This window comes from Oncorhynchus kisutch, linkage group LG13 (assembly GCF_002021735.2).
Source record: "Oncorhynchus kisutch isolate 150728-3 linkage group LG13, Okis_V2, whole genome shotgun sequence".
Classification (NCBI taxonomy): Eukaryota; Metazoa; Chordata; class Actinopteri; order Salmoniformes; family Salmonidae; genus Oncorhynchus; species Oncorhynchus kisutch.
The window spans coordinates 7,286,064-7,301,996 of record NC_034186.2 but is presented as its reverse complement, the minus strand read 5'-3'; the positions used below and the strand labels follow the sequence as shown (position 1 = coordinate 7,301,996).

The 15,933-nt window shown below is 48.1% G+C and overlaps 1 protein-coding gene across 1 annotated transcript in view; it reads right to left on the bottom strand.

Moving 5' to 3' along the window:
• LOC109879506 (rho guanine nucleotide exchange factor 18) overlaps nt 1-15,933 on the bottom strand; it is a 111,580-nt gene that overhangs the window by 31,777 nt on the left and 63,870 nt on the right. Inside the window, exons 21-26 of the mRNA XM_031838024.1 lie at nt 15,765-15,841; nt 14,234-14,412; nt 13,299-13,372; nt 11,766-11,948; nt 8,221-8,361; nt 7,900-8,093 (exon numbers count right to left, since the gene is read on the bottom strand). Of these exons, the coding sequence (XP_031693884.1) occupies nt 7,900-8,093; nt 8,221-8,361; nt 11,766-11,948; nt 13,299-13,372; nt 14,234-14,412; nt 15,765-15,841 (848 nt within the window). The remainder of the gene's footprint in view (nt 1-7,899; nt 8,094-8,220; nt 8,362-11,765; nt 11,949-13,298; nt 13,373-14,233; nt 14,413-15,764; nt 15,842-15,933) is intronic.

The following is a 15,933-nucleotide window of genomic DNA, read 5'->3' as shown; positions in this document are numbered from 1 at the left end:
ATTACACACACACACACACACAACCCCATTACACACACACACACACACACACAACCCCATACACACACACCACAACCCCATTACACAACAACCCCATTGCACACACACACAACCCCCATTGCACACACACACACAACCCCATTGCACACACACCACACACAACCCCATTGCACACACACAACACAACACACAACCCCATTGCACACACACACACACACACACACCCAACCCATAACCACACACACACAACCATTACACACACACACACACACACACAACCCCATTACACACCACCACACACACACAAACCCCATTACACACACACAACCCCATTACACACACAACCCAACAACACACACACACAACCCCATTACACACACACAACCCCATTACACACACACACACACACACACACACACACACAACCCCATTACACACACACACACACACAAACCCCATACACACACACACACACACCCCCACACACACCCCAATTACACACACACACACAACCCCATTACACACCACACCACACAACACCCATTACACACACACACAACCCCATTGCACACACACACACACACAACCCATTGCACACACACACACACAACCCCATTACACACACACACACAACCCCATTGCCACACACACACACACACACACACAAACCTATTACACACACACACACAACCCCATTGCACACACACACACACACACACCCCATTACACACACACACAAAACCCCATTACACACACACACACAACCCCATTACAACACCACACACACACAACCCCATTACACACACAAACCCCATTGCACACACACACAACCCCGGGCACCACACACACAACCCCATTGCACACACACACACAACCCCCATTACACACACACAAACACAACCCATTACACACACACACACAACCCCATTGCACACACACACACACACACAACCCCAGTACACACACACACACACACAACCCCATTACACACACACACACACACACACACAACCCCATTACACACACACACAACCCCATTACACACACACACAAACCCCATTACACACAACACACAAACCCCATTACACACACACACAAACCAATTACACACAACAACCCCATTACACACACACAACCCATTACACACACACACCCAACACACACACACACACACACACACACAAGCCCATACCACACACACACACCCCATTGCACACACACACACACACAACCCCATTACACACACACACACACAACCCCATACCACAACCACACACACACCACACCACCCACAACCACATTACACACACACACACACCCACACCCCATTACACACATACCCCCCCATAACACACCCACCATTACACACATAACCCCCCATTACACACACACACCCCCCATTACATCCACCATACAACACCCCACTATTACACACACAACGACACACACACCCCATTACACACACAATTACACCCACACAACCCATTTACACACACACGCAACCCCATTACACACACAAAGCACCCCCAGACCACACACAAGCAACCATTACACACACAAGCAACCCCATTACACACACAAGCAACCCCAGTAACACACACAAGCAACCCCATTACACACACAAAAACCCCATTACACACACCATTACAACCCACACACACAACCCCATTACCACACAAAAACCCCCATTACACACACAAAACCCCATTACACACACAATTACACCACACACACAACCCATTACACAACACACACACAACCCATTACACACGCAATTACACACACACAAAACCCCACTACACACCCAACCCCACACACACACACAACCCCATTACACACACACACACACAACCCCATTACACACACACACACACACACAACAACCCCATTAAACACACACACACACACACACACAACCCCATTACACACACCACACCCCCATTACACACCACACAACACACCCCATTACACACACACACCCCATTAACACACACACACAACCCCATTACACACAACACACACACCCCCCATTACACACACAACACACACAACCCCACTACACACACCACACACACACAACCCCATTACAAACACACACACACACCACACACCAAAAACCCCCATTACACACACACACACAACCCCATTACCCACACCCACACAACCCATTACACACACCACACACACACACACACAACCCCATACACACAACACACACACCACACACACACACAACCCCATTACACACACACACAACCCATTACACACACACACACAACCCCATTACACACAACACACACAACCCCATTACACACACACACAACCCCATTACACACACACAAACAACCCCATTACACACACACACACAACCCCATTACACACACACCACACACACAACCCCATTACACACACACACACACACACACAACAACCCCATTACACACAAACACACCATCACACACACACACACACACCCACACACACACACACACAACCCCATTACACACCACACACACACACACAACCCCATTACACACACACAACCCCATTACACACACACACACACACACACACACACACACACAACCCCATTACACACACACACACACACACAACCCCATTACACACACACACACACAACCCCATTACACACACAACCCCATACACACACACACACAACCCCATTACACACACACAACCCCATTACACACCACACACACACACACACAACCCCATTACACCCACACACACAACCCCATTACACACACACACACACAACCCCATTGCACACACACCACACACACACACAACCCCATTACACACACACACACACACCACACACACACACAACCCCATTACACACACACACACACACACACACAACCCCATTACACACACACACACAACCCCATCACACACACACACACAACCCCATCACACACACACACACAACCCCATCACACACACACACACAACCCCATTACACACACACACACACACAAACCCCATTACACACACAAGCAACCCCATTACACACACAAGCATCCCCATTACACACACAAGCATCCCCATTACACACACAAGCAACCCCATTACACACACAATTACACACACAAACAACCCCATTACACACACAAACAACCCCATTACACACACAATTACACCCACACACACACAACCCCATTACACACACACAAAACCCCATTACACACACAATTACACACACACACACACAACCCCATTACACACACACACACACACAACCCCATTACACACACACACACACACACAACCCCATTACACACACACACACACACAACCCCCTTACACACACAACCCCATTACACACACACACACAACCCCATTACACACACACACACACAACCCCATTACACACACACACACACACACACACACACACAACCCCATTACACCACACACACACAACACACACAACCCCATTACACACACACACACACACACACACACAACCCCATTACACACACACAACCCCATTACACACACACACACAACCCCATTACACACACACAACCCCATTACACACACACACACACACACACACAACCCCATTACACACACACACACAACCCCATTGCACACACACACACACACAACCCCATTACACACACACACACACACAACCCCATTGCACACACACACACACACAACCCCATTGCACACACACACACACCACACACAACCCCATTACACACACACACACACAACCCCATTGCACACACACACACACACACAACCCCATTACACACACAACCCCATTGCACACACACACACAACCCCATTGCACACACACACACAACCCCATTGCACACACACACACAACCCCATTGCACACACACACAACCCCATTACACACACACACAACCCCATTACACACACACAACCCCATTACACACACACACACAACCCCATTACACACACACACACACAACCCCATTACACACACAAGCAACCCCATTACACACACAAGCAACCCCATTACACACACAAGCAACCCCATTACACACACAAGCAACCCCATTACACACACAATTACACACACAAACAACCCCATTACACACACAAGCAACCCCATTACACACACAAACAACCCCATTACACACACAATTACACCCACACACACAACCCCATTACACACACAAAACCCCATTACACACACAAAACCCCATTACACACACAATTACACACACACACAACCCCATTACACACACACACAACCCCATTACACACGCAATTACACACACACAAAACCCCACTACACACACAACCCCCACACACACACACAATTACACACACACACAACCCCATTACACACACACACACAACCCCATTACACACACACACACAACCCCATTACACACACACACACACACACACAACCCCATTACACACACACACACACACACACACAACCCCATTACACACACACACACAACCCCATTACACACACACACACACACAACCCCATTACACACACACAACCCCATTACACACACACACAACCCCATTACACACACACACAACCCCATTACACACACACACAACCCCATTACACACACACACAACCCCATTACACAACACACACACAACCCCATTACACACACACACACACAACCCCATTACACACACACACACACACAACCCCATTACACACACACACACACACACACACACACACACACACACACACACACACACACAACCCCATTACACACACACACACAACCCCATTACACACACACACAACCCCATTACACACACACACACACACACACAACCCCATTACACACACACACACACACAACCCCATTACACACACACACACACACACACACAACCCCATTACACACACAACCCCATTACACACACAACCCCATTACACACACACACACACACACAACCCCATTACACACACACACAACCCCATTACACACACACACACAACCCCATTACACACACACACACACACACACACACACACAACCCCAATTACACACACACAACCCCATTACACACACACACCCACACACAACCCCATTACACAACACACAACACAACCGCATTAAACACACACACACACCACAACCCCCATTGCACACACACACCACACACACAACCCCATTACACACACACACACACACACACACACACACACACACACACACAACCCCATTACACACACACACACACAACCCCATCACACACACACACAACCCCATCACACACACACACACACACACACACACAACCCCATTACACACATCCACACACAAACACAACCCCATTACACACACAAGCAACCCCATTACACACACAAGCAACCCCATTACACACACAAGCAACCCCATTACACACACAAGCATCCCCATTACACACACAAGCAACCCCATTACACACACAATTACACACACAAACAACCCCATTACACACACAAACAACCCCATTACACACACAATTACACCCACACACACAACCCCATTACACACACACACAAAACCCCATTACACACACAATTACACACACACACACACACAACCCCATTACACACACACACACAACCCCATTACACACACACACACACACAACCCCATTACACACACACACACAACCCCCTTACACACACAACCCCATTACACACACACACACACAACCCCATTACACACACACACACACAACCCCATTACACACACACACCACACAACCCCAGGTACCCCCCCACACACACACACAACCCCATTACACCCAACAAACCCCATTACACACACACACACACACACATACCCCATTACACACACACAACCCCATTACCCACACACCACACACAACCCCATTACACCACACCACACACACAACCCCATTACACACACACACACAACCCCCATTGCACACCACCACACAACCCCATTACACACACACACACCAACAACCCCATTACACACACACACACACACACACACCCCATACACACACACAACCCCATTACACACACAACCCCATTGCACACACACACAACCCCATTGCACACCACACACACACCCCATTGCACACACACCCCACCACCCATTGCACACACACACACACACACACAACCCATTGCACACACCACACACACACCCACACCACAACCCCATTACACACACACCACACAACCCCATTACACACACACACACACACAACCCCATTACACACACACACACACACACCCATTACACACACACAACCCCATTACACACACCCATACACACCACACAACCCCATTACACACCACACACACCCCCTTCACACAACACACACACACACCACACACACACACAACCCCATTACACCACACACACACACACACACACACACACAAACCCCATTACACACACCACACACACACACACAACAACCCCATTACACACACACACACAACCCCATTACACACACACCACACACACAACCCCATTACCACACACACACAACCCCATTGCCACACAACCACACACAACCCCATTGCACACACACAACACAACCCCATTACACACACACACACAACCCCATTGCACACACACACACACACACCACAACCCTATTACACACACACACACAACCCCATTGCACACACACACCACCACACAACCCCATTACACACACACACCACAACCCCATTACACACACACACACAACCCCATTACACACACCACACACACACACAACCCCATTACACACACAACCCCATTGCACACACACACAACCCCATTGCACACACACACACAACCCCATTGCAACACACACCACACAACCCCATTACACACACACACACCACAACCCCATTACACACACACACACAACCCCATTGCACACACACACACACACAACCCCATTACACACACACACACACACAACCCCATTACACACACACACACACACACACACAACCCCATTACACACACACACACACACACACAACCCACATTACACACACACACACCCCATTACACACACACACAACCCCATTACACACACACACAACCCATTACACACACACAACCCCATTACACACACACAACCCATTACACACACACCACACACACACACACACACACACACACACAACCCCATTACACACACACACAACCCCATTGCACACACACACACACACACAACCCCCATTACACACACACACACACAACCCCATTACACACACACACACACACACACACAACCCCATTACACACACACCACACACACACAACCCCATTACACACACACACAACCCCATTACACACACACACAACCCCATTACACACACACACAACCCATTACACACACACAACCCCATTACACACACACACACACACACACACACACACACACACACACACACACACACACACACACACACACACCAACAACCCCATCACACACACACACAACCCCATTACACACACACACACAACCCATTACACACCACACACCCCATTACACACACACAACCCCATTACACACACAACACAACCCATACACACACACACAACCCCATTACACACACACACAACCCCATTACACACACACACAACCCCATTACACACACACACAACCCCATTACACACACACACAACCCCATTACACACACACACAACCCCATTACACACACACACAACCCCATTACACACACACACAACCCCATTACACACACACACAACCCCATTACACACACACACAACCCCATTACACACACACACAACCCCATTACACACACAACCCATTACACACACACACAACCCCATTACACACACAACACACACACAACCCCATTACACACACACACAACCCCATTACACACACACACACACACACACACACACAACCCCATTACACACACACAACCCCATTACACACACAATTACACACTGTTGTGTAGGGTGTGTGTTTGTATATTTGACCCACCTGTGGCTGCTCCAAGGTCTGACTAGCCTGGATCTTCGTAAGCTGGGGGTCAGAGCAGCCTTTCTGGGTCTCGTCTCTGGCCCTGTCCCCTCCACTGTGGTTCTTCTTCTTCACAATGCCTTCTAACACGCACACAAACACCTTTTAGATCATAATACATGATTCTATGGACAGAGTTTAGATCAGCATTCGTACTCTAAGATGCTTTGTGGATACGGGGCTCAGAGCAGGCAGACGGAGTGGACTCACTCTTGTTGAGGATGATGGGCCTGCTGTCATAGCCCCCGAAGGTGTCTGCTCTCCTGGGCAGAGCCCCGGATCCTGAACCCTCCTCTAGACGAGAAGCTGGCTCTCTCACACCAGACAGCAACAGGTTCTGAAGACTCTCCACTGTGGAGGGGGAGGCGGGGGGAGAGGAGAGAGAGAGATTAACAATGTTTCAAGGCTGTCTTTATGATAGGGCAAGATTTGCGAGGAGCTGACGGGTGCAGGGAGGAGCCGACCCTCCCGCGGTAACAGACGGGTGTAGTGAGGAGCCGACCCTCCCGCGGTAACAGACGGGTGCAGGGAGGAGCCGACCCTCCCGCGGTAACAGACGGGTGTAGTGAGGAGCCGACCCTCCCGCGGTAACAGACGGGTGTAGTGAGGAGCCGACCCTCCCGCGGTAACAGACGGGTGTAGTGAGGAGCCGAGCCGACCCTCCCGCGGTAACAGACGGGTGTAGTGAGGAGCCGACCCTCCCGCGGTAACAGATGGGTGTAGTGAGGAGCCGACCCTCCTGTGGTAACAGATGGTTGTAGTTTCTTATTGCTGGAGTCAAAGTACAGAGAGAGAATCTGGCAGCACATTTTAATTCACAGGAAATAAAGATAAGACCAGGTAAAAAAAAAACCTAGGCCTTATTTTAGATTCTTAACTAAATTTCTAATCACACATTAGGAATGTGACCAAAATTGCTTTTACCACCTGAGGAACATTGCAACGGTGCGGCCATTTCTCCCTCAGGCTGATACAGAGAGACTCATCCATGCTTTTATTACAAGCAGGCTTGATTACTGTAATGCTCTCCTGTCTGGTCTACCCAAGAAAGCCATCAGCTGCAAAACATACAGAATGCTGCAGCACAGATACAGACCACATATTACACTGGTTTTAAACACTGACTGCCTGTGAGTTTTAGAATACATTTTAATATTCTTCTATTGGTTTTTAAATCAATCCAATCCATGATCGTGCACCACAATACATGTCAGCTTTTAAGTTCTGTACCCAGTAGGTCCCTCAGGTCCTTTTAACTATCCCAAAGCCTCGGACCAAGAGGCATGGAGAGAGCCTTTTAACTATCCCAAAGCCTGGGACCAAGAGGCATGGAGAGACAGCCTTTTAACTATCCCAAAGCCTAGGACGAAGAGGCATGGAGAGACAGCCTTTTAACTATCCCAAAGCCTCGGACCAAGAGGCATGGAGAGACAGCCTTTTAACTATCCCAAAGCCTAGGACGAAGAGGCATGGAGAGACAGCCTTTTAACTATCCCAAAGCCTCGGACCAAGAGGCATGGAGAGACAGCCTTTTAACTATCCCAAAGCCTCGGACCAGGAGGCATGGAGAGAGAGCCTTTTAACTATCCCAAAGCCTCGGACCAGGAGGCATGGAGAGACAGCCTTTTAACTATCCCAAAGCCTCGGACCAAGAGGCATGGAGAGACAGCCTTTTAACTATCCCAAAGCCTCGGACCAAGAGGCATGGAGAGACAGCCTTTTAACTATCCCAAAGCCTAGGACGAAGAGGCATGGAGAGAGAGCCTTTTAACTATCCCAAAGCCTCGGACCAGGAGGCATGGAGAGACAGCCTTTTAACTATCCCAAAGCCTCGGACCAAGAGGCATGGAGAGAGCCTTTTAACTATCCCAAAGCCTCGGACCAAGAGGCATGGAGAGAGAGCCTTTTAACTATCCCAAAGCCTCGGACCAGGAGGCATGGAGAGACAGCCTTTTAACTATCCCAAAGCCTCGGACCAAGAGGCATGGAGAGAGCCTTTTAACTATCCCAAAGCCTCGGACCAAGAGGCATGGAGAGACAGCCTTTAGTTACTGAATAGCCTGCCAGAGGGGGGCTGAAACTGTGGACGTACGGGATCGGGCAGACTTGATACAACATTTTGAACAGTAATGTATTGTTGTCTCTACCTTCTTGCCCTTTGTGCTGTTGTCTGTGGCCAACAATGTTTGTACCCTGTTTTGTGCTGCTACCATGTTATGTTGCTACCATGTTGTTGTCATGTTGTGTTGGTACCATGTTGTCGTCATGTTGTGTTGCTACCATGTTGTTGTCATGTTGTGTTGCTACCATGTTGTTGTCATGTTGTGTTGCTACCATGTTGTTGTCATGTTGTGTTGCTACCATGTTGTCGTCATGTTGTGTTGCTACCATGTTGTCGTCATGTTGTGTTGCTACCATGCTGTTGTTGTCGTCTTAGGTCTCTCTTTATGTAGTGTTGTGTTGTCTCTCTTGTCATGTGCGTTTTGTCCTATATTTTTATTGAATTTATTTTTAATCCCAGCAGGAGGCCCAGCAGGAGGCCCAGCAGGAGGCCTTTTGGTAGGCTATCATTGTAAATAAGAATTTGTTCTTAACTGACTTACCTAGTTAAATAAAGGTTCAATAGATTAAAAAAATAAAAACAATGTATTAATTGGATCAGTCTGAAACGTTACACTGCTGCAACCTAGTGGCCAACATTTAAATTGCGCCTAGACTCCTAAGTGATATAATGGCCCATCTCTTGCATTTCAAAGATGGAACAAAAGAAATAGAAAACTCATGTTTTTCCTGTTATATTATCTATTACCAGATCTATTGTGTTATATTCTCCTACATTCATTTCACATTTCCACAAACTTCAAAGTGTTTCCTTTCAAATGGTACCAGGAATATGCATATCCTTACTTCAGGTCCTGAGCTACAGGCAGATAATTTTATATATATATATTTTTTTTATATATATATTTTTTTATTCGATTTTTTAATTAATATGACATTTACACAAGTATTCAGACCCTTTACTCAGTACTTTGTTGAAGCACCTTTGACAGCGATTACAGCCTCAAGTCATCTTGGGTATGAAGCTACAAGCTTGGGACACCTGTATTTGGGGAAACATTGAGACTTGTCCTGAAGCCACTCCTGCATTTAAATGTTTTCATTTCACCTTTATTTAACGAGGAAAGTCAGTTAAGAACAAATTCTTATCTACCAAAAGGCAAAACGGATTCCTGCGGGGACAGGGGCCTGGGATTATATAATATAAATATATTATATATTGGACAAAACACACATCACGACAAGAGAGACAAGACAACACTACATAAAGAGAGACCTAAGAGAACAACAGAGCAAGGCAGCAACACATGACAACACAACATGGTAGCAACACAACATGACAACAACATACAGAACAGGGTATAAACATTATTGGGCACATTCAACAGCACAAAGGGCAAGAAGGTAGAGACAACAATACATCACGCAAAGCAGCCACAACTGTCAGTAAGAGTGTCCATGATTGAGTCTTTGAATGAAGAGATTGAGATAAAACTGTCCAGTTTGAGTGTTTGTTGCAGCTCGTTCCAGTCGCTAGCTGCAGCGAACTGAAAAGACGAGCGACCTGTTTAATATGAAACACAGCCTATTTGAAATGAGAGCTTCCTTTACATGTTGTTTACTCAAATACTTTCATTCAAATCATATGTTTTTCCTTTCAATACCATATGACAGTGTGTGTGGGTGTGTTGTACCATCAGTGATGGTCCCCTTGAGCAGTGTCTCCCCCTGGTGGAGGTCTGAGGCGTCACCTCGCAGCATTAGGCGGGAGCGAAAGGTCGTATCCTCGTTACCAGACACCAGACACATGTCTGAAAACAGCTGCAGCTTCTCTGTCAGCAACGTCACGATCTGGGAGTCCTTCTGGCTCAGACGCTCTGGGAGAGGAGAACGGGAACAGAAAGAATTTAGAGTTCGTTACATGAAATGCCAGGAACAGAAACATTAAAAGGTGAATGTTGACTGGTGCATGACCGCCACCTAGTGGTCTAGCATCAACATGACACTATTGACCACCACCTAGTGGTCTAGCATCAACATGACACTATTGACCACCACCTAGTGGTCTAGCATCAACATGACACTATTGACCACCACCTAGTGGTCTAGCATCAACATGACACTATTGACCACCACCTAGTGGTCTAGCATCAACATGACACTATTGACCACCACCTAGTGGTCTAGCATCAACATGACACTATTGACCACCACCTAGTGGTCTAGCATCAACATGACACTATTGACCACCACCTAGTGATCTAGCATCAACATGACACTATTGACCGCCACCTAGTGGTCTAGCATCAACATGACACTATTGACCACCACCTAGTGGTCTAGCATCAACATGACACTATTGACCACCACCTAGTGGTCTAGCATCAACATGACACTATTGACCGCCACCTAGTGGTCTAGCATCAACATGACACTATTGACCACCACCTAGTGGTCTAGCATCAACATGACACTATTGACCACCACCTAGTGGTCTAGCATCAACATGACACTATTGACCACCACCTAGTGGTCTAGCATCAACATGACACTATTGACCACCACCTAGTGGTCTAGCATCAACATGACACTATTGACCACCACCTAGTGGTCTAGCATCAACATGACACTATTGACCGCCACCTAGTGGTCTAGCATCAACATGACACTATTGACCACCACCTAGTGGTCTAGCATCAACATGACACTATTGACCACCACCTAGTGGTCTAGCATCAACATGACACTATTGACCACCACCTAGTGGTCTAGCATCAACATGACACTATTGACCACCACCTAGTGGTCTAGCATCAACATGACACTATTGACCACCACCTAGTGGTCTAGCATCAACATGACACTATTGACCGCCACCTAGTGGTCTAGCATCAACATGACACTATTGACCGCCACCTAGTGGTCTAGCATCAACATGACACTATTGACCGCCACCTAGTGGTCTAGCATCAACATGACACTATTGACCACCACCTAGTGGTCTAGCATCAACATGACACTATTGACCACCACCTAGTGGTCTAGCATCAACATGACACTATTGACCACCACCTAGTGGTCTAGCATCAACATGACACTATTGACCACCACCTAGTGGTCTAGCATCAACATGATACTATTGACCACCACCTAGTGGTCTAGCATCAACATGACACTATTACAAAGACGAGGCCATTGGTCCTGTCGTCACTGTCGTCGTAAGTCACCTTGGAACTCGTTGAATCTGGAGGCTCGAGCCTCCTCCTGCTCACTGAAGAGTCTCTCCTCAGTGTGTGGACAACTATCGAGAGAAACAGAGAGAGAGAGCGAGAGAGGAGAGTTAGCTAGGACTCGAAGCCTTGGGTTTAGATACAAAGCCGAGTTTCAAACTCCAGTACTGGGGACCAACTGTGTATCGAGGTTCTCTTTTTAACTACTTAGTCCCATTGAGGAGCAGTATTAAACCACCTGATGTTTTACAATATGTTCAGCTGGAGTGAAAGATAGTGTGGCGCCGTGATTAACAACCATAGTTGACAGGCTGTATGGTGGTGCTGGGAGAGGAAGACCCAGACCTCCATTAATTAGAAAAGTTAAGTCCTTTACACAAGACAAACACTGCCAGAGTTGTTGAGTCTGTAACCGGGTACAAGACATCCCATCCAATGAAAAAATGTGAACGAAATGTGGACATTAAAACGACATAGGTCAGGCAGAGTAATGTGTTTTAATGAGCTGGGCCACGTACCCACAAAAGCATTTCTGAGTATGAGTGCTGATCTAGGATCAGTTGATTTTACCATCTTAGTAAGTAAGATAAAATGGATACGGGCCCTGAAGTGAAATGCAGCATACACAAAATGGGTCCTCAGTGCTGCAGCAATACCTGTAAACGAGCTGTACGGCCGAGAGGGGGCGTACGGCCGAGAGGGGGCGTACGGCCAAGAGGGGGCGTACGGCCAAGAGGGGGCGTACGGCCAAGAGGGGGCGTACGGCCGAGAGGAGGTTGGGCCTAAATCTCATTTGAAATGAATGGAGCGAATTTCGAGAGGCAGTTTTTTTTTTTTCTTCTTCCTGTGAGCAAGGAGAGGAGCCTTTCCAACCACTCAACTCTACTAACATGCTCTGGTGTGTGTGTGTGTGTGTGCGCGTGTGTGTGTACCTCTCCACGGCCTGCCGGATGTGTGTCATCCAGGAGTTACGCTCCTCCTTGGAGGCGGTGTGGATCTCGTACATCTCCGGCTCATTGGAGGAGGCGCAGATCAGGAACATGGCCCTCTCCTCGTGGGCCACCTCCCTTACTATCAACTTCTGGAGGGAGATCACTGAGGGCTTGTTGTCCTAGGGAGTGGGGGGGGGGGGGGGGGGGGGGAGTCAAGGCAGCTACAAGTCACATTGAAAGAGAATAACAGCAGAAAGCAAAACGGAGGAACTTTTCATAGTTCTAGACGAGGGCTCTCCAACCCTGTTCCTGGAGAACTACCCTCCTGTAGGTTTACACCAGGTCTCTCCAACCCTGTTCCTGGAGAACTACCCTCCTGTAGGTTTACACCAGGTCTCTCCAACCCTGTTCCTGGAGAACTACCCTCCTGTAGGTTTACACCAGGTCTCTCCAACCCTGTTCCTGGAGAACTACCCTCCTGTAGGTTTACACCAGGGCTCTCCAACCCTGTTCCTGGAGAACTACCCTCCTGTAGGTTTACACCAGGTCTCTCCAACCCTGTTCCTGGAGAACTACCCTCCTGTAGGTTTACACCAGGGCTCTCCAACCCTGTTCCTGGAGAACTACCCTCCTGTAGGTTTACACCAGGGCTCTCCAACCCGGTTCCTGGAGAACTACCCTCCTGTAGGTTTACACCAGGGCTCTCCAACCCTGTTCCTGGAGAACTACCCTCCTGTAGGTTTACACCAGGGCTCTCCAACCCTGTTCCTGGAGAACTACCCTCCTGTAGGTTTACACCAGGGCTCTCCAACCCTGTTCCTGGAGAACTACCCTCCTGTAGGTTTACACCAGGTCTCTCCAACCCTGTTCCTGGAGAACTACCCTCCTGTAGGTTTACACCAGGTCTCTCCAACCCTGTTCCTGGAGAACCACCCTCCTGTAGGTTTACACCAGGGCTCTCCAACCCTGTTCCTGGAGAACTACCCTCCTGTAGGTTTACACCAGGGCTCTCTAACCCTGTACCTGGAGAGCTACCCTCCTGTAGGTTTACACCAGGTCACTCCAACCCTGTTCCCTGAGAGCTACCCTCCTGTAGGTTTACACCAGGTCTCTCCAACCCTGTTCCTGGAGAACTACCCTCCTGTAGGTTTACACCAGGTCTCTCCAACCCTGTTCCTGGAGAACTACCCTCCTGTAGGTTTACACCAGGTCTCTCCAACTCTGTTCCTGGAGAGCTACCCTCCTGTAGGTTTACACCAGGGCTCTCTAACCCTGTTCCTAGAGAGCTACCCTCCTGTAGGTTTACACCAGGGCTCTCCAACCCTGTTCCTGGAGAGCTACCCTCCTGCAGGTTTACACCAGGATGAGTAGTTCTTCAGGAATAAGGTTGGAGAGCCCTGGTCTAGACCGATGAACAGAAGCAGCTGTGTCTAACTTTCTGTTGAGAGTTGTACGACAGATTTGTTCAGTCGTTCCAGAGTGGAAAACAAAGCTTAGTCGGAATGAACTGACATTAGAATTCCCGACTCACCACTGTGGAGAAAACATATCTCTGGTCCTTGTCCTGGAGTAACAAAAGCACGTCGGACAGCAGCACAGCCACAATATCTGAAATGGAACAGGAGTTGCAACATTTTTAGACCTGTGTGAGATCGACACAGACAGAAGAGAAAACAGAAGATCATTTCAGATTATTGAAG